General features: G+C 39.2%; 1 protein-coding gene and 1 long non-coding RNA gene across 2 annotated transcripts; one reads left to right on the top strand and one right to left on the bottom strand.

Moving 5' to 3' along the window:
• Window positions 1-10,835: 10,835 nt before the first annotated feature.
• LOC311441451 lies at window positions 10,836-12,099 on the bottom strand. Its single transcript, XR_014695976.1, has 3 exons — window positions 12,074-12,099; window positions 11,692-11,759; window positions 10,836-10,894 (listed from the first exon to the last, which is right to left on the bottom strand). It is a non-coding gene; the product is annotated as an uncharacterized lncRNA (long non-coding RNA).
• Window positions 11,985-23,429, top strand: LOC311441449 (uncharacterized protein). Its single transcript, XM_084529593.1, has 7 exons — window positions 11,985-12,383; window positions 17,047-17,197; window positions 17,855-17,948; window positions 18,954-19,072; window positions 20,060-20,202; window positions 20,875-21,072; window positions 23,168-23,429. The coding sequence occupies exons 1-7, from the start codon at window positions 12,358-12,360 to the stop codon at window positions 23,277-23,279; spliced, it is 843 nt and encodes a 280-aa protein (XP_084385719.1). The 5' UTR covers window positions 11,985-12,357; the 3' UTR covers window positions 23,280-23,429.
• The last annotated feature ends 1,412 nt before the right edge of the window (window positions 23,430-24,841 follow it).

The raw sequence follows: 24,841 nt of genomic DNA, 5'->3' as shown, positions 1-24,841 counted from the left end.
AGTTCAAGAGACTATTTTTCCTGCAAGTCCTTTTAGTAGCGGTGCTGTGACCTGAGAATGACTGAAAAAAACACCAAACACAACCACCACTTCCCAGGTGCACAGAAGAGACTGAAAGGTTATTGAAAATGGCAGAGCAAGTTGTTGCTTAGTACAATCACACATGTACTTAATGGGGGGCTAGACTGACATTTTTTGAAAGCCAGTCAGTTTCTGGCTGTGGTTTTCTATTAGATGCTAAGCGCTTTTCATTTGCTGTAGTCTCAAAGTCTGTAGTTAAATTACAGTAAGGATCATGGCTTGCATTTTTTGCTTGATTCACCCCACTGCAGTTTCACAGCAAATGCACAAGTATAAAACTGGACTTATGTGGTACTGAGAGAAGTACGTGATACTACTCAAATGAGATATTTGTGTTGTACAGGTAACAGCAAAAGATTTGGTCAAAGCTTTTGTGGGTAATTTTTCAATGATGGACAGGAGAAACCACAAGATGTCACTCTATCCTAAGAAGCCAACAAGTACTTTCTCATAGGGCAGTAATCCTAGGGGAATGTTTGAAAGCTGAATACATCCTGAATGAGGTTCGAGTGTATGTAGGTCTTGGTAAAATCAATGGGTTGTGTTTGAGAGCGTAATTAACCACTGCCTGAGGTTAATGATTGGAAGAAAAAGCAACTTAGAAGCTCTTCTCTGATTCTTGATAAAAGATTGCTAGATAAAATCCATTCTTCATAGGGGTGTTTTTGTCCTGTTCATAGTCTGGATGATAAATGTTTTTCAACCCATTTTGATGAACCACAGTAGAGCTGTACTGTGCTTACTTCCGAGCCTTAAGTGCTACAATAGGAGACATTTCCTTAACTATGGAATTTTCTTAACTAGAGGAATGGCAGGGTTGAAGTCATTGATGCACGGATCCTACTATTCTGTTGTTTTCATTTGCTTACCTCTGTTATCTCCCCTTTCCTTTGCTGCCTTGTGTACCACCACTAGAATTTCCATGTGAGCAGATTCCCGGTGTATTCTCCCGTTGTACAGTGAAATTGCACCAGTGTAAGGTGTTGTCCTCTCTTCCTGGGGAGGAAGCAATATTTTCCCTACAAGAATTTTCTAAAAAAGAATACCAGGCATACTCCAAAAGCTGTGTTTACAAGCTAATTCTCATGTTGTTTCCATCCATTTTAATGAACAATCTTTGCATTTGTCCCCGCTGCGGGAAATGGAAATAGATTTTATTAAAAGCACGGTGCCAAGGAGAAGGAAAACCATACCTTAGTAATTCAGCTAGTACCAGCAAGAAGTGAATTCGCTTCCCCCGTGAACTCTGCATCCACTGATGTGGTTGATGAGGAATTGTAGATTATTTTAGCTTGTGAAACTGTCTGCAGTCTCTGAGCATTTTGGATCAAGCTGCAGTAGTTACAGGGGTCCAGACAAAATGAAAACTGTTTGCTTACTGGGGACCTTTAGTAATTGGTTCAATAGTTTGTCTTCAGCTTCCAGCTGGCATTGGTTAAGGAATATAAAACAAAGTTAGACATGGAAAACCATTTGCAATACACAAACACAGCAGTACTATGTAACTTGTGAACAACACTATATATGTTACCCCCAGCTACTGGGGCTTCTCAAGTGACATTCTCTATATAGGGCTGCTCTTCCAACCACACTGATATGAACATTTTTCATTTCACAGCAGTAATTAGAAGTCGTGGACCAATTGTTTGAGGCAGTAGTCAAACAAAACAAAATATAGACACAAGTCCTGTAACAAAATGCATTTTAAATTGCAGTTTGTAGACACCAGGACATTATAGTAGTCAAGGCTGTAAGGCTAGTGAGGGATAGCAAACTTAACTCACAGCCACCCTGGCAGGTAGGTAAAGGGAGAAAGGCAGTGAAGATAAATGTTATCCAAGCAATAGGTGACACACTCACTATTTTAAAAATTGTTTAGATGTTTTCAAAGCACTTTACAAATGCAGCCTCAAGATTCTGTTAATGACTGCATCTGGAAGTCAGGCAGCTAATCATTCAAAAGCAGAAGCAGATCAAAGCTTAAGATGTTGGCAGCTGTTGCTAAAAAGTGAAGTATGCAAACGTCTTCACAGCACTGTCCACTCTCCACTATGATAAAATTGTCTGAAAGATTTTTTCTTAATGATGTGTTTGCAGTGCTGTGTTCTGGAAACTAATCTGGCAAATAGTAGTGAAATTCTAAGTCTACGAGGACCTGGCTGAGGAAAAAGATTGAAATCATTCCTGCAGCTGGGGAATTTAGCCTGAGTTGCCTGAGTTTTTATCTTTGCAGCCACACTGAATCTTGACATAAACGACTTTTCAGATCTGACCGGTGCTTTGCTGCTGAGAAGTTGTTTTACCATCTAGCTCTCATAAACACACATCTTCTGTTCCTTATGGAAGAGACATCTTTTGGACAAACTGAAGGAAAAATGGTTTTGAATTTGTGTAGAAGTGCTTTTAAGTAAAGAAGAAAAAATATACGAATAAAATCTGGTTTGTATCTAAATCACATTTTTCATGCTTTCATTAGGTGATTGGAATTGGCCATGGAAAAATCCTGTTTTTTCTTTCAAAAGTATTTGTTTAGTGGGCTTCAACCATTAATTCAACTACTCAAATGCTACCAAATGCACTTCCATCCAATCATAGTTCAACATTTTTATTTTATTTGCATGTATTTGTTAAGATCGGTGTTTTAGAACCAAGCAACTTGTAACAACACACTGCTTACGAGTGGTAACTGTATGAAAGAAGTATGCCAAAACATGCCAAGAAATACAAGATATCAAAGTCCATCTTTCCCTGAGTCATGTAAGGATCATGGGCTAGACAATGCCAGGTATTACCAGTCACCAACAATCCTACACAAGAAGTCTCTCTGAGGCTTTTTATGTATGCTTTGTAAATAGCATATTTCTAAAAGTAACATTGAGAAAGCTGCTCTAGTTCGACAAATTAACAGAATTTCTCTGTTTCATTACAAGAGAAATATTGGTCTGAAAAATTCATTAGGTCTTCTGGGAAATGGTCTCTTTGGGCCAAGCTGCAGCTTGGAATTAGCAGAGTGTGGAGGCGGTTCCATCCTCCAGGAGCAGGACTGCCTAAAACTCTTCTGCCAGCTCTGAACCAAGGATACGTCTTCATCATCTGAGCTGCTGTTAAAAACCTCATTGAAATTCACAGGTTAAAGCAACCACCTCTAATGTTGCTCCCACCAGCCTTGCATATGTCCCTCCATTGATTTTTTCCTCTACAGAATTTTCACCTTGGTCTAATCAGTGTAGAGTTTATAGGCTCGATTCAGAGTTTTTGAACAGGAATTATTTGTCAATCATCGCGATATTTTAGTGCTATAGTGCTACAGTTATGCAAGCAGAACAGGCCAATCTTGAATACTTTTAATTCATTTATTTTCCAGTTTTTCCAACTGTAATGTATATATATCTATGGAACAAAGTGTTCTGCAGAAGTGATGTGTTGATTTGTGACCTTCTGAATCGTGATACACGTTGGACAGAGTAAACTAGCCTTGTATCAAGCACTTTAAAAGCTGAGGACATTACCAGCTTTCCCCTTCACTGTGATCATTACAACAAGGTAGGTAAAACAATCCCAAGAGACCACGTATAGTTAGTTACCTCTGAGCAGAAATTAAGGAAAGTCTAGTTCCATGATGTTAATTATTTAAATCAAGTAAACAGTCGCGTACTGTCCAAAACAACAACAAAGAACATCATAGAAAGCTAACTTTAAACAAAGCCATCTGGAGATCCAAATCCTTCTGTAGTCCATTAAAAAAAAATGCCATTAGTTTCCGTCAGTTTGGGATCACTTGCAGGTTTCTGTCAGGCCCTGATGTATGAGTACAGAGAACCAGGTGGGAAGTGATAGAGCTCTAATTTTGAATAATTAGTAAGAATGTGATTTTTGACCAATTATTGCAAATATGACGTCAGGCCACATACCTGAAAATGCAAAATGGACTTGTAATCAGTGTTTCTACCAAAAAAAAAAATAATAAAATAAATAAATAAATAAATAAATAAATAAAAAGACTATAAGCATGAAAGTTTTAGAATTTATAAAAGTATATTTTGGGTGCAAATACTGTTGCTATTATTATACTATTATGTTATAATAAGTAATCAAAACCTAACCTAAGTATATTTACATGAAACCGTAAGATAATACAGCACAAAATAATCAAGCTATTCTGCGCTTTTTGGAGGACTTCTTTTTGGTGCAGGGTGCATGTAATAGAATAAAAATAGGTTGTTTGCCTCTCCTCCTTTCTCGTTAACTGTTCAGGGAGTCTAACTTAGCTAGATGCCTTTCCTTGGGTCCCTGAAATTAAATGAGATAAATTCAGGCCTCTTGGGACTCCTGGCAGTGCATTCTTGTTGCTACAGCCATTGCACAGAGAATTCGCAAGTGATAATAAATAGACAAATGAAGGCAAAGGGTGCTGGGGAAACAAAGGGATATCAGTGCTTATGTTGGGCAGTGGCAAAGCTCAGCAGCCACCCAGCCACTCTCAGTGCAGAATGCCCTGGAGAGGAGTCGTGACCCTCATTTGAGGAGCTGGCAGCAATCACTCCTTCATATGCTGCCTGTGTATTATTTTGCATATTTTCTGGATACAGCAACTTGTAAGTAGATTTATTGGCAGTGCACTGAGAAGTAGCTTTAGGACAAGTTAATTTGGGCTCTCTTGGCCTTGATAACACCTGCTTAAAATATGATTCCTTCTATGAATGACAAGAATACAGAGATTGTATTATGATAGCTCCCTGACAAGTGACTTCAAAAAACAACATAGAAGGCTATTTTTCAGGAGGGCCATTAACCATCTGGCAGCCCATTTTCCACCCTCCTTCATTGTAAGCATAATAATCCGAGCAGCATTCAAGAACAAGACAGATCAAAGTCTGTTGTTTCCACGGAAGATGCATCCTGGCAACTCTGTAAACAAAGTTTTTCAAGTGGGAAACACGCTTTACCTTTATTTTTCCTTCAGTGCTGTAAGGCCAGCTTATTCTTTAGGTTTTCTGTATGAAACATTTTTTTTTAAATGGCTTTGGTATAATGTCCTGGGGGCTGGAAAGGAAGAACCCTAGTGGTTTGGCACATGGGTTAAGATCCCTGCCCTTTTTAACTCCCGTGGTGTCTTCCTAAGACTGCAAATGGGAACAATAACGATGCTGTAAATGGCAGGTCCTAAAACAAGAGGCAGACTGATGTGCAGGTACCCCCTGTGTCCTGAGCTACCGTCCCCATCCCTGAATCACCATGCTGGCCCAAAGTGTTGATGGATTTATGTGGTAGGGAAATTCAGTGCAGAATCAAAGCATTTGAAAACAAGTCAACAAATACGAAGCATTTGCGAGCAGCAGCTGATGTTCCCTCAGAGATCTAACGTGTGATTTCTATAATCATAAAGAAATATTTAATTTTGTTTGCTTAAACCAAGCAGTGTTTTGCTGTGAGCATTAATCATCTGGTGTCGCACAATGGCACACTGACTGTCACACATTGAATCACATCTCCTGCAGCACTGTTATGAATATTCTGGACGTACTCCACAGCTGTAGAAAGAAGTGCTTCATGCCTTGCTAGCTATAGAGCAAACACACTCTTGCTGCTTCATTTTGTATTCAGAAGCTCTACAAAACAGGAAAGGCAGCATGCAAAATGAGGAGGAATGTTATTGAAGCTCAGCTGCTGATCTTTCACAATTTGACTGCAAAAACTCAGGGGTCTGAATGGATAAAAAATTACAAGTACCAGTAGAAACGTTAAGCTACCCTAATCAACAGAATTGCACCTAGTCACATTTTTTAATAAGATTTGTTTGCCTGACCATGCAACAACTCCACATAAGGTTTCCTGCTGAAGGCAGGGCACCTTCCCCCAGTGCAAGTCAAGGAGAAAAGGAATTTCATGTTCTCCAACTGCTGAAATACCACACAGAACTGGCAGAGCAAGGCAAAGGGGAGATTGGTGTCCTATAACACCAACGCTTGGGCATAAAGGCAGTGTTAGGTGCAGTAAGCGGAAGGTACCCTATTCAACTGGAGATACTTTAAGGTCTTCTTGTCTTTTGAATGAACATACGAGTCAAGAATGCCTTCTCTACAAAGTCAGTAGACCTGTTTTAAATTTGATAATTATATTTGTGTTTTGTGAATGCGAAATGCTTGTTGCTCAGAGTCCCCCATTTGGTGAGGCCAGCACTCACACCTGCATAGCAGCAGGTACAAACACACAGCTGAGGGACAAAGCCATGGAAAATCAGTCCGAGGAACTCTTAACTACCCCCAGTACTGCCGAAACAGTGGAGCAGAGCAGTGTCTCCTCAGTGCCAGAGAACAGAGATGTAGCCCTCAGGACGTGAATATTCTCCTTTCTTCCCAAGTTTCTTGTGCCTTTGTGAAGTTTTTACGATCATGTGATACGGCAAATGCATTCTCTGACTTCAACCAGAAACACATTTTCATTACATTTCATCTCTTTTGGCAGGACGTGCCAGTTTCTAGCTACAGTGTGTCTGTGTCCTTCCTATAAAATAAGCACTGAAGGGAAATAATGCTCTTTCTGCTTGCTTGTAACACGAGGCTGCCATTTTTTTTCAAACTGAAAGCAATTGGGAGCAAATTATTTGGATTTCCTGAGAAAAGTTGCATGAACAATACATCTTCAATAAAAATAGATGGCACTTCACTGTTCTTTTCCCCATGATTGTAGGAGGCCCTGCTTTCTGTTTTCAGCTAGAAAACATCTTTATTATGCTTGCAGACAGTGAATAATAACAAGATTTTCATTTGAACTACTTTTTTTTTTTTTTTTGGCAATAAGACTTGTGGAAAGAACAGGGATAAAAAAAATCAGAGATGTCAGGAAACAAGTTCCGCCTGTAAATACACATTCATAGGTCTCAGTTCCATCATTGGTTGCAGTGGAGGCAGCTGTCTGTGAATTTTAAACAACCAAATTATGTTCGTCATTCAGCTGCATTGCTTTGCGTGCTTTCCTGTTTTTCTCAGCCCTTTCTTCGCATATGTAGAGCTCGGTGGATTTAATGTCTTGTCCCAGCAACAGGGTAACATTAATCAGAACTGTAGCTCAGGAGAACATCCTGTATCACCGAAACTAGAGCAAGAAGGGATTGCTCCTTGAAAGAGCGTAGGTATTAAGCACGTTTGTACTAAAATTCAGTGATCTTCTATGAAATTGTTATCTGTATAAGAGATAACTGGCTGCTCCCCTGCCAGTCCCTGCACATTAATTAAATATGTGTATTTAATACTCAAATATATATACCCCTATGGTTACACATACCTATAAGTACACATATAAAATGGGCTGGCTGTACAGGTGGCATCCTGTGTGTTGTGTGTACATGCACCCACCTACACGTATGCAGTATATGAATGAAACAGATGTACACGTGAGGGAGACAAGTACTGGGGAGAAAGGATGGGAAAGGTGCAAAGTATTTCAGACAAAAGGAAAGGCTGCGCAATATAAAGAATTTGAGAACTGCTGGCATTGATACTGCCAGACTGATTGAGTCAAATGTATTATGAGTAGTTTTCCTGTTCCATATTTAAAAAGATTATGCCTATTTATCCTAAATATCTAACATATGACAACTTCGTAAAGCCAGCTTATTAAAGGCATGCTGTGGTGACTCCTAAGTATTCCCATATTTGCAAGATGTGAGTTTCAGGAAGGCAGGGTTTTGATATATGACGTGAAACATTTTTTTCACTATAGTTCAGGTAATCAATTCTCTCACCCCCCCACAAAATACATAAATAAATAATTAAAACATAACTCTTTAGCAATTGGCAGCAGTTACATAAATACATGCAACAATTTATGGAAATTCGGTGGCATCTGCAATGATGGACGCTAGATGGGAGAATAACCAGAGATGCTGCTTCAAATGGCAGAGTGCAAAAGGAAGCTTACAAGACTGCAACAGGAAATTATTTATCAAAATTAATTTAGAATGATTTTTGTATGATTAAAATTACTTCGTGAAACTTATGTTCAATAAATTAGGAAGCGCTTAATGAGCATTGTATTCCACTGGGAATTATTAACAATTAAAATATGAAAAGGTGAAACAGGAGATTCATAACAGAGATGTGGATGGAGGCAGTGAGACTGTCCTGCTCTTATCAGAGTTTTCATCTCTTGGTGGCTTCATTAACTGTCTGACTTTATTCATTTTGGCAGCTTTGGATAAGATGTTTCAATTTTTGAGAATTAGACAGAAATAGCATTTGGACAAGTCAGGACTGACAGAAAGCTCATTAAAATGGATGGCAGTTTGCCTATCAGTTTCAATGAGCTCTAAACCATGACCTCCCTAAAAGAATGCTTGGTTCATTCTCGTGAAAAATCTGTCAGATATCTGGCAGATACCATGTATTTATTTATTTATTTATTCTCTTCTGTAGGCACATGAAAGTTTGACTCTGCTCCAGTTGAATTCAGTGGCCTTACTCTTAAGGACTACAAGGTTAAGCATAAGCTTAAGTGCATCTTTGGATGAGGGATGCAATAACTCTGTGCAATACGAAAAGCTGTGTTTTAAGGTGAAAGGGGAAATAAACCTTATCTCAGTGAGGCTTATAATGGGAGAAATCATTATTGCACTTCAATGAACAGGAGTGCTGCATGCCACCGACTTCAGATATAATTTTGTTTTCTCTTTCACATACCCACAGATAAGTTGCCAACTACAAGAGAAGGCAAGTTATGCCCATTCTGTTTTATAGGAAAGGCATATTGTCTGTAAAGAAAAGAAACCTTTGAGAAAAAAAATAAATCTCAAAACATTACTTATACATGTTCTTTCTTAGTGTCAGAAAAAGTCTACTTCATCCAGAATTTTTGACTGACGTTTTATTAGTAAAGGCAAGTCTGATAGTGTCTCCTAAATCAAATAAAAATGCCATTCTTCATTCCATAATATCTCTTTCTGTGACTTGAGCCAAAGACCATAAAATCAATGGAAAGACTCAATCCTCAGTGCCAGATATTGTCGTTAGGCCTTGCGAGTCCTTTGTTTTTCCAGAAGGGAGAACCAAGTTTCAGTAGCAATGCTTGGTTACAGCCCCAGCAACCCCCTTGAAACTCTTGGCTTTATAAAACCTTGGAAAACTAGATATACGTAGTTTTCCCTTCACTTATTTATGTAGTTAGTTGTTGATTCCTTTTTGTCTGGTAACCCTGATGAACTGCTGCACTGCCTCTGCTCTTCTGCTGTCCAAAGCTTTATTCTGCTGTACTTGGCTTTTCCCTATAAACTCTCTCCAAGTCCTACCACTGGGAGTGAAACCTTTTACTGGAATCCTGAATGGGCAGGACAAAAAGAAATTTGTTGCCTAGGAAACCCGACAAAATAACTGGATAGTTTATGCAAGAATGCCTGCTTATGTGCCAGAGCACAGATGAGCATATATGCGTTTAATATTGAGTTCCTTTTCTAGTGCTTCCTCTGAGTATCCATTCAGATTATGCCAATTAAATATTCGAAGAAATTCTCCCTAACCAAGTCATCCTGCATGAATGTCATAGATTCCTGGGTATAGTCAAAAATTAACTTTCTACTGTAGATAAATGTCATGAGATTTTTGGATCTGATTGTAGTGGTGTCATCAACCTAACAGTCTGAAAACACCAACAGGTATCAAGCTAACAGTAAGTAAGAAGCTTACAAAAAGAACATGAAATAACATCAACAAACTGATTTTTACAAGCTGCTGTATTCCCACATCACAAAAACGTTGTAATGAAGAACTGTCATTTAAGTATTCTTTAAAGATTATTAACATAATGTCAGAACAGAAAATCTCAGCAATTTAAGTGCATAGGCTTTAAGGGCATATTGCTTGTCTAGTCTGATTTTAATGAAGCCAGTCTCCATGAATCATGTTTGAATGCTGACCCTATTCACATTAACAGATTTTTTGCTGTTGACTACCACAGCGCCAGGATTTCATGGTCTGAGTATTTCAGTTATTATGAAAGGGGGAAGGATAATATTATTGCCTTTCTCCTACTCTTTGTCTGTCTGCTCTGTTCAATTAGACTAAACTCTCTGGAGCAAACTCTCTTTAGTGCCTTCCTGTGGTGCCCAGAACATCAGGGCATCTTGTGGCCTACAGCAGCTGTGATCATTTGAGTTGTTGCTGTCATTAGTCAGGCCTCACGATGAGGCGGATTCTGCACGGTTCATACATATTTCAGGAGAGCACCAGCTGGATTTGTAGGACATGCAGGGAAGCATCTGATCAATCACACGTAGATGGGAGGGATACGTGGCTGAGAAGGCTGCACACTGTGTATTTGCCCCACTCAGCCACTTCGAAAACAAAATTATTATCAGAATTGGACAAAGAGGGAGAAGCTATTTCTTTCTTGCAGGCTTGTGGTTATGCTGCTGAATTTCTAGGCAGAAGCACATTTTTATGGGCAGGTTGTAAGGATCTGAAAAATAGTGTTTACAATGGAAATGCTGCCACCACCTTAAATATGTCATTTCACTGAAGTAGCACATAGGGAATTTTTCATATGCTTTATGAGGAAAGTATTTGCCATAGAAGATCTGAAGCCCATTAGGCTGTGATGTGGACTAATATGATGTGGACTTTCATTTAACACAGACAGGAAAAATGTTAAATAAGAAGCCCCCAGACTACCGTCTTGTTTAATTTAAAAATGAAATATTAATTTTCATTCTGAGCAGGTAGAGAAAAGATGTGCTTAACTGACCTGATGAGGTTCTTCATACCCCATTCTCTGCCCACCCTTTAATTAACTCCGTTTGTACAACCTAAAGTTTTAGTGAAACCTGAGTGGAAAAGTTATTTTGTTAAATTTCAGATAATGAACTGATGAGTCAACATTTGGGGCCACAAATACCTTTGTATATTGTATATCTTGCACTTTACTGGCAAAATAAAATTTGCAAGTAAAATTTCTAACAGAATGTTTTGGAGACTTCAAGCACTCTTCATTAAAGTACGAGCCTTTATATGTAAAAATCTATTTTAATGACCAGCCTTTATAATGACCAAGAAGAAGAGAAAAGGGGAATTCTGAAGGAAAGGGAGGATAGGGAATAGATTTTCTGTGAAGAAAATGAAAGGTCAGAAGGCAGAACCATAGAAGTTCACGACTATGTTATTTCCAGTTGAGTATCCGTGGGCAGAGGAGTTTACTATGTAATTTTTTTCACATTGATCCTAATCCATTTATCCCCTCTTCTTTCTGTATGAAGGCTAGGAGCTTCAGTGAGGAAGGAGCTATGCCTGCAATGTGGGAGCTGACTTGCAGATCAATCGGGCATGATTGACTGCTCTATTATAACCTTATACAGCACAACATCAAAACTTGGTTCCCGTAACTACTGCTGGAGTTTAAAAGGCACCTGTAAACTTCAGCAGAGACTAGTCAATGTCCATAACAATATTGAGCTGCTGCAATTCCATCAGTGGCATGCTGCCAGCAGCTCCACTCTGTCTGAGTGAACCAAATGAACATTACACCAAACCCATCTTAAAGTGGATAGCTTCAGTACACATTCACAAGACCTATAGCTTTAAACTTTAAAGAAAAATATAATATAAAAATAGACACAAAACTGACCTGTCGGTTTCCACCAAGGAGAAATGTTCCTTGTTTTCATTCTCAGATGCAAACTCAAAGAAGGTAGCCTGGAAGGCTGGGAATGAAATGGCTGAGCATGCTCAATGGTGTAAGGACATTCAACAGAGCAAAGAGATGCTCTTGATGCCCTTGATGTATGTTACTTAAAATATCAGACTCTACAAGCATCTATTTTGTTTTCATCCAAAGTTCTTGGATTACTTAATAAGCTTTTTAACAGATATTAATGAAGGAGGGGATGTTTTAAGTAAAGGCAAGCTAAACTTCAAATGGGCAAAACTGTGAAAGTAAGTCAGAAATGAGCAGTCACGGCAATTGAGCAGGGTGACCACGTGTCTGGCAGCAGGTATCACCCACCTACCTGCAGCCACCTCAGGGAAGGACGGGCAGCTCACTGATACCAGCTACACCAGCAGAGGGATTTGCTTGATGTGCTTAAGGGATCAGTGACAATCGCTCCTAACGCCGCTGCGTTGCGAGCTGACAGGGTTGTCCTGGAGACTCTGAATCCCTACAGCCCTGGCCAGGATCCTGACGAGTCACCTCTCTTCCAAGGATGTCGAACCACCTCTCTGTAAAGGGGAAGAGATGGGAAGATAAGCGTGGGCTGTAGACAAATGGCCTTCTGCATGATGTGAGGATTTCATGCAGCAGCAAGACATGTCTGAAAGGTAGGAGGGTGAAAGGAGAGAAGTACCTGCAGTCATTGCACTGCCGGCTCAACATGCTTTGACAACAAAGATAGTGTTACAGGATCGAGTGTCTTTTTTAAGTGTGCCAACCTGCATTGCTGATGGAGATTGTTGTGCAGTGAAAACAGGAAAAAATGGTTTTGTTTTGTTTTTTCTTGGTGTCATTGGCTGATTACTGAAAGACAGAAGGTGTCTCAACAAAGGTGTACGATTTATTATTAAAATGTTCAACAGGCACATTGAGGTGTGGAATTTGTATTTTGGCAAGTTAGATCCATGAAGAGCTGCACGGAATACTAGTTAATATACTAGGAATGTATAATATGTCGAAAAGAACTAATTATGTTAATTATGTCTTTTGGGGGGCAACTTCATGATGCGTAAAGCAAGATAATTGATGATTGAGTTAGCAGCAAGGATGCATTGGATTCGTAACTTACAGGTGTGTTTGTCACTAAATTATGCTCAGATGAACTGCTTCAGAATGCGAGATAATGTCTCATAAAACCCCTATAAAAGTAATTGAAGGGCAATAGAGCATGAAAACACTATGTCCAAGTCCTCTTCTCTTCTAAGTTCAGAGGGTTCTCATAATAAACCTTTGCAAACAAGCAACACCTGCTACATTGCAGTAAATTGTGTGCATTTTGAACAAAGCACAGCCTGAAGTCTGAGTTTCCTGGCTTTTAAATACCTTTACAAATTGCATTTGTAAGTTAACCCTGCAGTTCATTTCTGTTGATCAGCTTTGGCATGTGCAATTGGCTGAGACAACACAAATAACTGGGTGTTTGCATCATGCAGGCAAACAGCTAGCTATTTGCGCGAGTGGTTTGGACAGATCCATAACCAGCTCTGTCAGAGCTTATGCGAAGTCAGTGGCTCTTACCTGGGTATAAGAACTCGTCACTTTGGGAGAGTTTATCACCCGTTTTTATTTTATTTTTCTTAAAGATGATCTTAAAACTTGGCAGATTTTAATCCTTTAGAGTGATCCATGTTTTTCACTTGTATAGTTGTAGGACTAAAAGGTCTCAAAGCTCTTTGCTGTTAAGTAGCAATTTGAGAAGGCTTCACTGGGGTCAGCTGCACAGGAGCCCAACGCCTTCCATCCTGCTGCTCTCTGGAGGTTAAGCCATAGCAGTCACCGGAGCAATTCCCACTCTGGATGTCCCTACAAGAAAGAATAAGCAGCCCTGCTTCTTGGAGCAAGGGCATTTCAGGTTTAAATGGCAAGTAGGCAGGGTTCAGTGAAAGCTAGGCCTGCTCGGAGCCACTGAGTCCTGAGAAGCAGCTGGGGTTAACGCTCCTGGAGGCTAGGCCAGACCCCACAACTGCTCAAAACACCGGGACAAAAGCCTTCCAAATCCCAATTGCAAGTGTTCGCCTGCCTTGTCTCGACTGCTCATCTGCTGAGCTTGCCATTTGCTGTTTTTCATGAGGCAAAGCTGAACATGTGCTCCAGCGTCTAAAATGTTTCCGTATCAAGGCTGCCAGTTGTGTCAGGAGAAAAGTCTTTTGACTGACAGCCTTTTCTTAAAGGCCAAATGCCTAAAATAATACACAGGAGGGATATTTTTCACTCAGAATATCTTTCACTGGCATAGCTTCAGAAGCAGCACATCTATAGCTCATCAAAGCATTTCATGGGCTTTTAATGTATTCTACCCTTAAAGTCAGCTGGACTCAAATGTACTTCCATTGCAGTGAGAACATTCCCAATATTTTATTGCCTATGAAAATTTTGCTAAGATTTCAGTGGGAGGAGAGGCAGACCCAGTTCACTGGCAGGACTGACACTGACATCTTGATATCTGTGACTTTCATTAGTTAAGTCTATAGGAGTGCACGATGTTTGAAAATATAGCGTGATATCTCATAAATGATGTTTTGAAAAAAGTAATAGCTGTTCTCTACTCATTCTGCGCAGTTCACAAAGTATTTCAGTCGCTGCATTCTCCACTCTGACTTCCACCAATGAAGTATAAAGAACACAGAGATAGTCATGACTTATGTCATGATAGTCCTCCTTATGATAGTCCTTGTGTAGGCAGAGCAGACTCCAGCTGAAAGTATCTGGACATACCCACTTGCCTCCACTAACTGTAGACAGAGTCAAGACAATTTGCAGGCTGGCAACTCCAGCTAGGTGAGAATAATCATATTTTATCTAGGTCAAGGTTTTAGATGTTTAATGTTTACTTGATTATTCTGAAATTTTGTGTGCAGATTGGATATCAGTGGCCAAACCATACTGATGACACCAGCAGCCTCAGGAATTAGAAGTTGGTCACATACAAGGTTTTTCCCCCCTTACTAATTTATGTTTCACTTCCAATCCCATTTTATAGGATTCTTAAAATATAGCTAAGTATCTCTGCTTAAAAGACATCATAGATGCTGACCCCCCCACCCCAAACCCCAAGAAGAGAGAGGAATGGAGAAAGGTTATTGCCACAGAGGGTTTCCATTACTGAAATTAATTCCTCTCTCATAAGAATTTAGATCTATGATTTATGATAGCCACCAATTTCTCACTGCAGGCAAAGTGAGAGGAAATGAGTCAGCCTGGACAGACATCATGAATCTAATTTTTTTCCCTAATGCTTGACATAATCTAGTGTGCTGCTCCCAGAGGTGTCATTGGAGATTCATATCCAGCCGAAGGGCCTCACAATCAAGGCAGAAAATTTTGTTACTTTCATGTATTGTGTGATCTGTAATTGTTTGGAATTGCATCCTGCCTCATTCATTGCAATTTCTTTTATGTCAATTTTACAGCAAAATGATCAGGAAAACAAAGCAAGAGAGAGAAAAGCGGTGTTGCACTCGCTCCTTCTGCAAAATCCTGTGACACATTGTTAGGGTCCAGCTGGTGCTTATTAAACTCAGGCAGTTTGGAGATGAAAAACGCTTCCTTCTGTCACTCTTTCCAATAGAAATCTCACTACCCACCTGACTTGAGAAGTGTTATCTATCACATATTGATTCTGGAATTTTATGTTTTATTTTCTATCACTGGTACAGAATTTAGCGAGTGGGTTTCTGCCAAAATATCAGAATAGAAATCATCCAGCTAAAATGTTTTAGCCCACATTTCAAGGGACTGGCAGCGTATATTCATGTCTCAGCAGAGGAGGCATTTTCTAGGTGAGAGGAAGGTTTTGAAAAGTCTCACAATTATAAACAGTTATTTGAATACGTCTTAACAATTTTTTTCCATAACTTAGAAGAATAACAGATCTTTTCCTTGAATATAAAAGCATTTTTATATCTTTTTCCGATATGACCTCATTTAATGCATAAGGAAGCAAAGTAAATACCAGGACAATTCTAAGCAAGAGTTCCCGGCACTTTTTTTCTTTTTTCTTTTCTTTTTTTCACATTGACCAAAGCTAAATCTTCTTTTCACAGAGTTGCTGTGTGTGTGAATGCCTGCTGACTTGTAGCAGCACACACATCTGAAAATGGTCTGTTTGCCTCAAGACAGCCTCTAAAAATGCCTAAGTAAATAACCGTTATTTTCAGAAATGCTGAGCATACTCAGCTTTTAAGTCACCTATGGTTTATTGTGACAGCTTTGATTGCATTAAAAAAAAAAAATCGTAAAACAGGAAGGGAGGAGTAATTCCATATGTCAGTACTTTTCTCTACAGCCAGTAGGCACTTCCAGGCTAGAAGTAATATTTGGTTTTGATAATGTTTGAAGAGGCATAACAATCTTAGAAGGTCAACAGAGTAAGTCTCTTCATGATTATTTTCCAATAAGTCTGTAATCCCAAATTTTAACTGATATGCCATCTAGCTTGTCTTTAACACTAAATATGAAACTTTCATTACCATCCTCACTAGACCATTTTAAAACAGCATTTTTATTCTCCATTTCTGCTCCTGACTATAATTGTTTTAATGATGCTTTCTGACAGCTGATACTTTCTGGCAAGCTCTCACTGAGCTGGTACAGTGAAAGTCAAATTATAGTGCTGTATGCACACACTTACTAAGTTAAAATTATTTTTCCGAAGTATTCCATGGTAAATTTCTAAATTGTATCTGCCAGTCTGCAAATTATTCAATATCTGTGAAGCACAATTGGAGAAATTACACCATTTGGGGTATATAAAATGTACTTTTGAAAGTGTTCTTGGGCAATGAGCTGGCAAAGCTCACAAGCACATGACTTCAAGACTCTATTAAACAAAGTTCAGCTCCTCTTAGGAACTTTGATACTCTACTGAAACATACTTAAGGGATTAAAATAACTATGCAGCTGAGTTATCTTTTCATACAACCTGGATATATGACAGCAGGGCTATTCAGGAGAGAAGGGGACATACCATGTTACTGAACAGGTTCAGTTCTTCATTATCTCCAAGGCTGTTTTTCTGACAAACCTCCAGTAAGTTCCTCTGCCTAATGTTTGGACATATCCATGAAAGCCTCCTGTATGTATGACATGGTATTTACATGAGAGGTCCCACTAAGGGACTGCAGGGGAGTGCTGTAACTATGGTGCGACAGGATCGTGAGGCTCTCATCTGGTGATGTGTCCTACCCTTGCTACTCTGTATTTTCTAGTATTATAAAATATTTTGCATTTATTTGAACAGAATCAATTACTGGTTTAACAACTCCTCTCTAGTTCCTCAGGTCTGACTACAAGCTATCAGAAATTCTGTAAATCCTATTCAACCTGCTGCTCCGTCCTGAGTGATACAGATATTATTCCACCAGTTTTATCACCAAGCAGAGGATTCATCAGGCAGAACTGGGACTCCAGGCTGCCTTCCCCAGTAAGTGTTTGGTGTACCGGTCTGATGACAAGTTTATAGATGAGAGACTGACAAAGGGTAATTAAGGCTGAAATCTCTTCCTCAGCTTTGAAGCTTATTATGTTAACGCAAGGAGACCTTTTATCTTCCAAAGCTAGATCAGATTACAAATAAGATTATATGCTATGGTGTCAGCTTTGGCTGAATCTCTACAGCATCTACCAGCTTCTGGATGTGTACATTGCTCAGCTGTAACTTGAGGGGAAAATGCCCTGGAAATTATAGAACATGTTTTAGTGGAAAGGCAAAATGGGCAGAAACCTCATGTTCTTGACTGCAGTGGCACGTTTTCTCTGTATAGATTTAATGTCTCATTTGCATGCAGGTTATTTTGTATCTAAGATGACGTATGATGATGTGTCCATAGATGTGTTTACATGCATATGCATATGCATGTACAAATGCATGCTGTTGTAGTCTCACTTCCATACATCATTTTGCTGTTCAGCAAACGTTATTAAGGTATAAGACAGTGTAAACATGTATGAATATTGTTGATACTGTAATAAGGCCAGAAATATAAGAAAATATAATGTGAAAAACCTACAACAACCTTATCTGATTCTTTTATTTCTTTCTTTTTATTTTGTGTGTGTGTGTGTGTGTGCTTTTTTTAAGCTTCCTTCTGATTCCTTCAAGTATCTGAGCTGGCATGACATAGAGGAACATGATGTTCAGGGAAATCAGCTTCACTGTCCCCGAGTGAGAAAAGGTAAGGAACAAAAAGACATATTTATGTTTATGCCTCATCTCTGTTTATTCTGAAAGTGTGCTGGTAAATGTTATAGATGAAACCATGGAGCTCAGCACTGTTTTAAGAAGGGACAGGATTTCACTCCATATTGTACATACTTTTTTAAAATTACTATGAAAATACTCTTTGTAACTCTGAAAACAGGAAACAAAAGCCAGAATTTAAAAAATTAAAGTATTCTGGTGTTTACCACCTCTCCCAATAGTTCATTAACATTTAAATACTGTTCAAAATGCTAAAGGCATATACCAAACAAGAAACCAAGAGTGAAGTCCAGTCCTGCTAACAGTGACATATACTTTACTCTAAGGCCTAATTGGCCCAATTGCAATCTGAAGGTGTGCTCAAGAAAGAGGAATGAAAGATGGATTTTAAAATCTGGTGTTTGCACATTAGCCACTGCCATGCTGTCCTTTCTTTCGTTAGAAATGTAAAGATGTTCATAGCTGTAAGCATTTCAGTAGACCCACTGACTTGAAGTCTTCAACATGTGTTATTCTTAAGGATGATGATATTAGGCCAAGTTGCAGCTGTTGTCAGTGACTGGCAAGTTAGAAATGTATCTCTTGCTCAGGACAGTTGAAGGATAAGCGCATCTCTGTTATATAATCTTACTTAAAAATATGATAGAATATATAGAAACAGTATTTTAGAACTCAGATGCTTGTGCGCAACCGTTTAGGAAAAAACCTTTTTTTCTGAGCTGTAGAAGAAATGTCACTTACTAACCATGTACCAAATCATCATGACCTTAAATTGCTTGCTGAATAATGGGCCCAGAAATGGTAGAACATCTTCACAATAATTTACTTCATTGAAGCCTGGAAACCTACGCGCCTTTAATACTATATATACTCCCTCATTTCAGATATCATCCCAGCCATATATATAATCTTTCAGCAAGTAGCTAAATGCCAGTTCTATATCACATCCATTATTGTAAATCTTTTTTTTTCTGAGCAGGGCCTTCAGAAGAAGAGCTGTTTTTCAGAGGAGAAGAACATACGTTGAAAAAAAGGAAGCTAGTAACTGACACAGAGAAGTGGCAAAAGAAACTTCAAGAGAACTGGGAAAACTGTGCTGTAAAACTTTCTCATTAATTCTTTGTACTGTGATTGTAAATAAGCCAAATAAATAATGCACTGGCTGCTCCTTCCAGTTAGTAGTTTTAAAGCTCAGGTTGGCACCATGACACTTTAAACCAGAAGGTTTTTACAAGCTGGAGGAAACACTGGAATACGTTGTAATTTGAGTTAGTGAGAAGAGTTAGCTCCTATCTTTTGATGAAGCCTCATTTGTGCTTGGGCATATAAAACTAGTGAAATTCTTTGCCTTCTTAGCACCTTCCTCAAAAAATGATGATAAGCAAATGTTAGAGAATGGTGTAGTTCAATTTCAGTTCTCCTCCTCTGTCCTCATACCAGCTTATGCAATTCTTTTGGCTGGAGGTACCACATTATTGCAGGTTCTCCCCAGGAATAAGTGATGACCTCCGAGATCAAGGAGGAAGCCATGTAGGAACTTATCTTTAAGCCATGATCACTTAGTCCTGCTTTGTCCACCCAGCACACGCACGCATCCCCAGTCAAAGAGGAAGGAGGAGGCTGGAAGAAAAGTTCACATGCTTGAGAGATGTTCTCTGGCATCAAAGAACACGTGGGAGAAAATACAAAAATAATGAAGTGAAGAAAATGGGAAGTTATGGAAAAGACTGTTGGAGAGTGGGTGGAGGAAGGAGACCAGTGGATCAGATGACGATAGAGAGAGCTGGAGTTCAGGAAACACTCCCATCTGTGGCCCCACACAGATAACTGCTATCTGATTGGCAGAACTCCAGCTTTTTGTATCATTACCACTTCAGGTGACCCTTACTTTCATTGCACTGTGCAGTGCATCACTATGATTCAAAGGCAAATTTGGCACCACCATTTGTTTTTAATCGGTGGAAGAGCAGCATAATAAAATCGATTCACCTTTTAACTAATTCTGACATTGAAAAGATTTAATAATGTAGTTACTAGAAAGCAAGAAAAAAATGTAAGTAAATTCTGTTACTTTTCTCTCCCCAGGAGTTGAACCTCTCATTTCAGGACCTGGGTGATCTTTACCAGGTGGAAAACTTCAGGAGGATTCTCCAAAGATTAATTCGTGTGGAAAAACTGTGGTTGGTGGACAATTCCTTGACAGACCTAAGTGCCATACGGTTGCCAAGGTAGACAAAATGTTCTGCTTATATGTATATTTTTGATATCATAGAAATAAAAACTGTTATTTACGTAAGTAATGGCTGAAGCAGACTCTTGCAAACTGCCAAAATATGATATTTTGGGAGTTGTTATATTGAGAATCCATCAGTATATTTCTATTCTGAGTTCATGTTATACCCGAGTTGAAAATATTCAGTAAGGAGGTAAGATGACGTCCCCTTTATTCCTGGTGGATAATTCATGAGTTCTTCTTAAGTTAAGTGATATTTTTCCTAAAAGGGAACTTGTTAAACACTGAAAGAATGTGTACAAAGAGATGGTTGAACATGACCTGAGCAGAGAGGCCAGGTGCAAACATTACAACTATATTTTTACAGTGGGTCTATTGCTATCCTGATGTCTTGTGGCTAGGTATATCCAAAGCTCTAATACAGGGAACAGGAATAATGATGTATCTATTGTACAATATAAAGAAAGCTGAGAGTACAAAGTATAAGGATATTATCTTGCAGACCTTGGCTAGCAAAAATAACACATATGTAAAAAAGTGTGAAAACAGGTCCCTACGAATCAAATTGTTGTACCTCTCATTGGAAACTCTAAGATGCCATGCTTGGCTTACAGGTATGTACTATTATGAACGTGGTCAGTGATGTCATGTGCTTTGTACTTTACAGATGCAGAGAACTAAATGTCAATAAAAACTACTTTACATCCTTCAAACAGCTGCCAAAAATACCTCAGATTCAGCACTTGTCACTGGCTGAAAATAACATTATGACACTAAGTGGAATATCAGACTTGAGACACACTCCACTCGAATCCCTTATACTCAAGAGGAATCCCTGTGAATTTCAAGAAAGCTACAGGCAACAGTAAGTCTTACCATCCCATGGCCAAAAAAGTGGGTTAACACAAAGAAATATTTGTGAGAGTGCACAAAAGGAATAGGATCTCAACCAGGATCCCAAATTTGGTGCCCAATGACAGGAGAAGAGTTCGGACTAGATGACCTCCAGAGGTCCCTTCCATCCTAAGCCATTCTGTGATTCTGTGAAATACAAGCTCTCCCAAATAATCTCTTTATTTTCCCATATTCCCAATCATCGCAGGAGCTTCAGGAAGGTGAGCTTGCAAGCCATTATCTGAGAATACCCACAAAGGATTCAGAAACTTCCTGGGAGGCTTTCTAATCATGTGAATGGCAGTTCATGAACTGAACTAAGTCCATGGATCACGTTTAGAGACAGCGAGTAGGGCAGATAAATTAGATTCTCTTTTATTAATAGAAACTACCTATTACTCAAACTCTCTTCTATCTCATTGCATCACTCATGTATTCCGAAAGGAGTCTAAATTGCATTAGATGTCAGAGGTGGAATGAGAAGGATGTGTTGAAAGATAGGAGCTAAAGTAAGAGACATTTCAGTTACCTTCATTTGATTTTTCTAGATTTAGTGCTTTCTCTTTGTGACAGCACTGGGTTGAATCCTCCACCTGGTGTATGTAATACACCTGGTGTATGTACAAGTTGCAGGCAATACCATGTAGCATAGACTTAACTGAGCTGCCTCAGATACTAGAAATGAAAACTCAAATCCATGACGGAGTAGAGAATTCAGGGCAAGATAATTTATTCTAAATCTTGTGCACATTTTGACACTCACATCCCTATTCCATTTTACCCAATTAATGTTGACTCCAAAACCCTGTTGCCAGGAAAAAAATTGGACATAGGTCAAAATGGGGAATGAAGTGTGTTCCTTCTGAACTCCTGAAATCTACATGGTTGGGTGTTTTTCCCAATAACAAACACAGTATCTAGTCAGTCATCTACAGCAGGTTATTTCTGAGCTAAACCTTACTGCATGTGTCTGAGAAGTCCTTTCTTCCCAGGAGAGAAAAAAAGAGAAGGAACTTGTTAAATGAAAACCTTTCTGAGTTTCCAGTTGGCTTTTACTTCAGTCTAGTAGGCAGCCCTTTACCAGTGTGATGGTAATGCTTGTGCTTTTTAAAGATGGATAGGCAGATATCAAAGGGAAAGTTACACAGTAAATTTTATATAATGGATTTCACATCTTATTTACATATCAAAAGGTCCAGGAGAAGAAAAGCTGAAAAGCGCTTTTTAACAACTATTAATTATCTTTATGCCCTTAATCCTACCAACTTTTAAAGCAATTAAATATATCTCTCTGGTATTGCTTTTACTGCCAGTGTTGGAAGACAAAGTGAATCATTTTCAAGCCTAGATAAAGCCCTGACATGCTGGAGCTGAGCCCTGAAGTCCTTGCTCACCTCAGAAGGTGCAGAAGCAAACGCCACAGCATGTGGGTTAGGACCCTGTGTAATGCTTGTAGGGGGCTACGATTCCATCAAACTCCTCTTCTGAAGCAAACAGCAGTCATAATGACCAAGGTTAGAGATACTGATGAGCTGTTTGAAAGGAGCAGTATGACAGGAGGTAGAGCCATTCATTTCAGTTTGGCAGCATGCCTACAAAAGAGGGAGGACTTATTTTCTTTGTGAGAAATGGAGGTGCTTTGCAGAGAGCCCTGCTTCGCTCTCACAGAAGGATAAAAGTTGAGCTGGGCTTCTTGCAGTCTGAATCTTTGATTTTCAGCAGCCCAGGAATTTCAGTCTAGGCTAACCCTGTGCCCTCTCTTTTGCATTAGACAACCGGTTTGGTTGTACTCTGTTCAAAATGTAGACACCTGGAGTGCTTTCATGAGTTTGAGGATATAAAAATTGGGCAACAGAATGAAAACTGAGAAAATTTAATTAATTCTTTACCGCATCAATTCTGCAACAAATACCAAATCAAGATTTCCAACAACACAAATATATTTTGGTTATCTTTGTATCCTCTTCTTTTTTTTTTTTTCTTTTTTTTTTCAGTGTCTGTTTTGTTCTCAACATCTCCAAAGAATACTTCTCTCAATTTCTATTTTTCTTTTGTCTCTTTTTAAGTGTATTCTTCAGTTTGCCAAATCTGAAAATACTGGATGGTGTCCCAAAACTACCAGAGGACTTCTCACCCCCAGCTACCAGATTTTTTCCCAAAATGTGTACTGTGCTCTAGCACTGTGTTCTTGTGGCATCACAACTGTGCTGGAATCATTTTATTTAAAGAATCAATAAATCCTGCATATGGAAGTTAATATTTTTTTCTGATCAAAGAGGCATTGAATCAGAACTAAAATTCTTCTGAATGTGTTCATGATACCACAGATATCAAGTAAGTATGGATAAATGACATATAAATAAGATATAACGTGTATGCTGAGTGTCACAAATTTAGTGTATTAAAAATATGGGGTGACTTGCTGGTCTAGGGACTCTTGTGTCAAAAACAACCCACAATTATTGACTCCCATTATGTTCACCTAAAACGTGTCCAACTCCGGACCATGTGTCCATTGTGGAAAATGATACAGGGATTAACATCCAGGCTACAAAGGGAAAAAAAAATAATAGAACAGGCTGTGCAGTTTCCTTCTTTATGTCTCACTGATGTCCTAGTGGGCTCTTTAGTGGGCTTTGTAGGTGGGAAAGCCTGAGCCACCGCAATCATTTTGGTACTTAGAAAATATTTGCACTAGTGCATTTGGTATGTCTAGAAACCAGTGACAAAGTAAATCACAAAAGAGGAAAGAAGTCTTTCATCTGGTCGCTGGTGTTGTTTAGGAATGTCTTGCTGCTTAGTAAAGGTTCCTCAGACCAAAGCTACAATGAGGGAAGAGCTGTGGAAGCAGGAAAGGGATTTATCAGGGCTCCCCAGGATAGCTGAGTGCAATTGTCTTTGAGAGGTGTCTGTCCTTGGCTTTGATTCACTTTTTGTTCAATTTTAGATTTTCTTCCAGGCAGCTCATGCTGGTGCCACTAATGGTTCGGGAAGACAATGATAGAGTCCTGGAAAAAGAAGACAATTAACAGAATTGCCTAATTCCAGAGACAGGCAATAAATTCTCTACTGTGTATTGGCTACAGGCGTGGTTTGGTTCAGTTACAGAGAGAGGAATAATGGGTGCCCAGCCCTGTGTGCTCTGCAGTGCAATGTCCCGGCCACAGAAAGGCTGCAGCAGCTCAGGCTGTGTTGGATCAGAGCAAGGGAAATGACCAGCTCAAGAAGTTAAGGCTCTCCCTTACGAGTATCCTTACCTCTTCCACAGCTTAGCAGTCAAAACAGTTGGTCAAGATACTGATCAAAATATGAGCTAGATCCCATGATTCTGAGTGTGTAACAGCACCTAGCTCAAAATCTTTTGTAATGCTGTGACAGGAAGAATGAAGATGATACAGTCCAACAAGCACTTACAGATTCAGGGAAGAGATGTGGTTTACACAGGGGCAAGAACTTTGAGATAGGCAAAGCAAAAGAGCGTGTGCTGTGCAGCATGGAAAACTGATCCAGATTTATCCAGAACTAGTATAATACAGTAATAAACATAAAACCCCAAGTGTTGTGATTGGGAATGGAAAGCGTGAAAACAAAGGGTGAAATATTTTCTTCTCAACCGAGGATGTATGTGAGAAAACACCTTCTCCTCCAAAGCAAGGCTAGGAGCAAAAGCTGAGAGGAGATGGGGTGGGAAGGAAAACCCCAGCTGGCCTGTTTGGAGACCGGGGAAGGGGAGCAAGCTT

This window comes from Aythya ferina (genome assembly GCF_964211825.1).
Source record: "Aythya ferina genome assembly, chromosome: 9".
Classification (NCBI taxonomy): domain Eukaryota; kingdom Metazoa; phylum Chordata; class Aves; order Anseriformes; family Anatidae; genus Aythya; species Aythya ferina.
This window is presented reverse-complemented; position numbering and strand designations above follow the sequence as displayed.

Coding starts and splice junctions, on each gene's coding strand:
- LOC311441449 (XM_084529593.1), top strand. CDS start 12,358: ATGCAGCAGCAAGACATGTCTGAAAG. Junction 12,384..17,046: donor CAGCAAGACATGTCTGAAAG/GTAGGAGGGTGA, acceptor ACTCCTCTCTAG/TTCCTCAGGTCTGACTACAA. Junction 19,073..20,059: donor AGAACTGGGAAAACTGTGCT/GTAAAACTTTCT, acceptor TTCTCTCCCCAG/GAGTTGAACCTCTCATTTCA.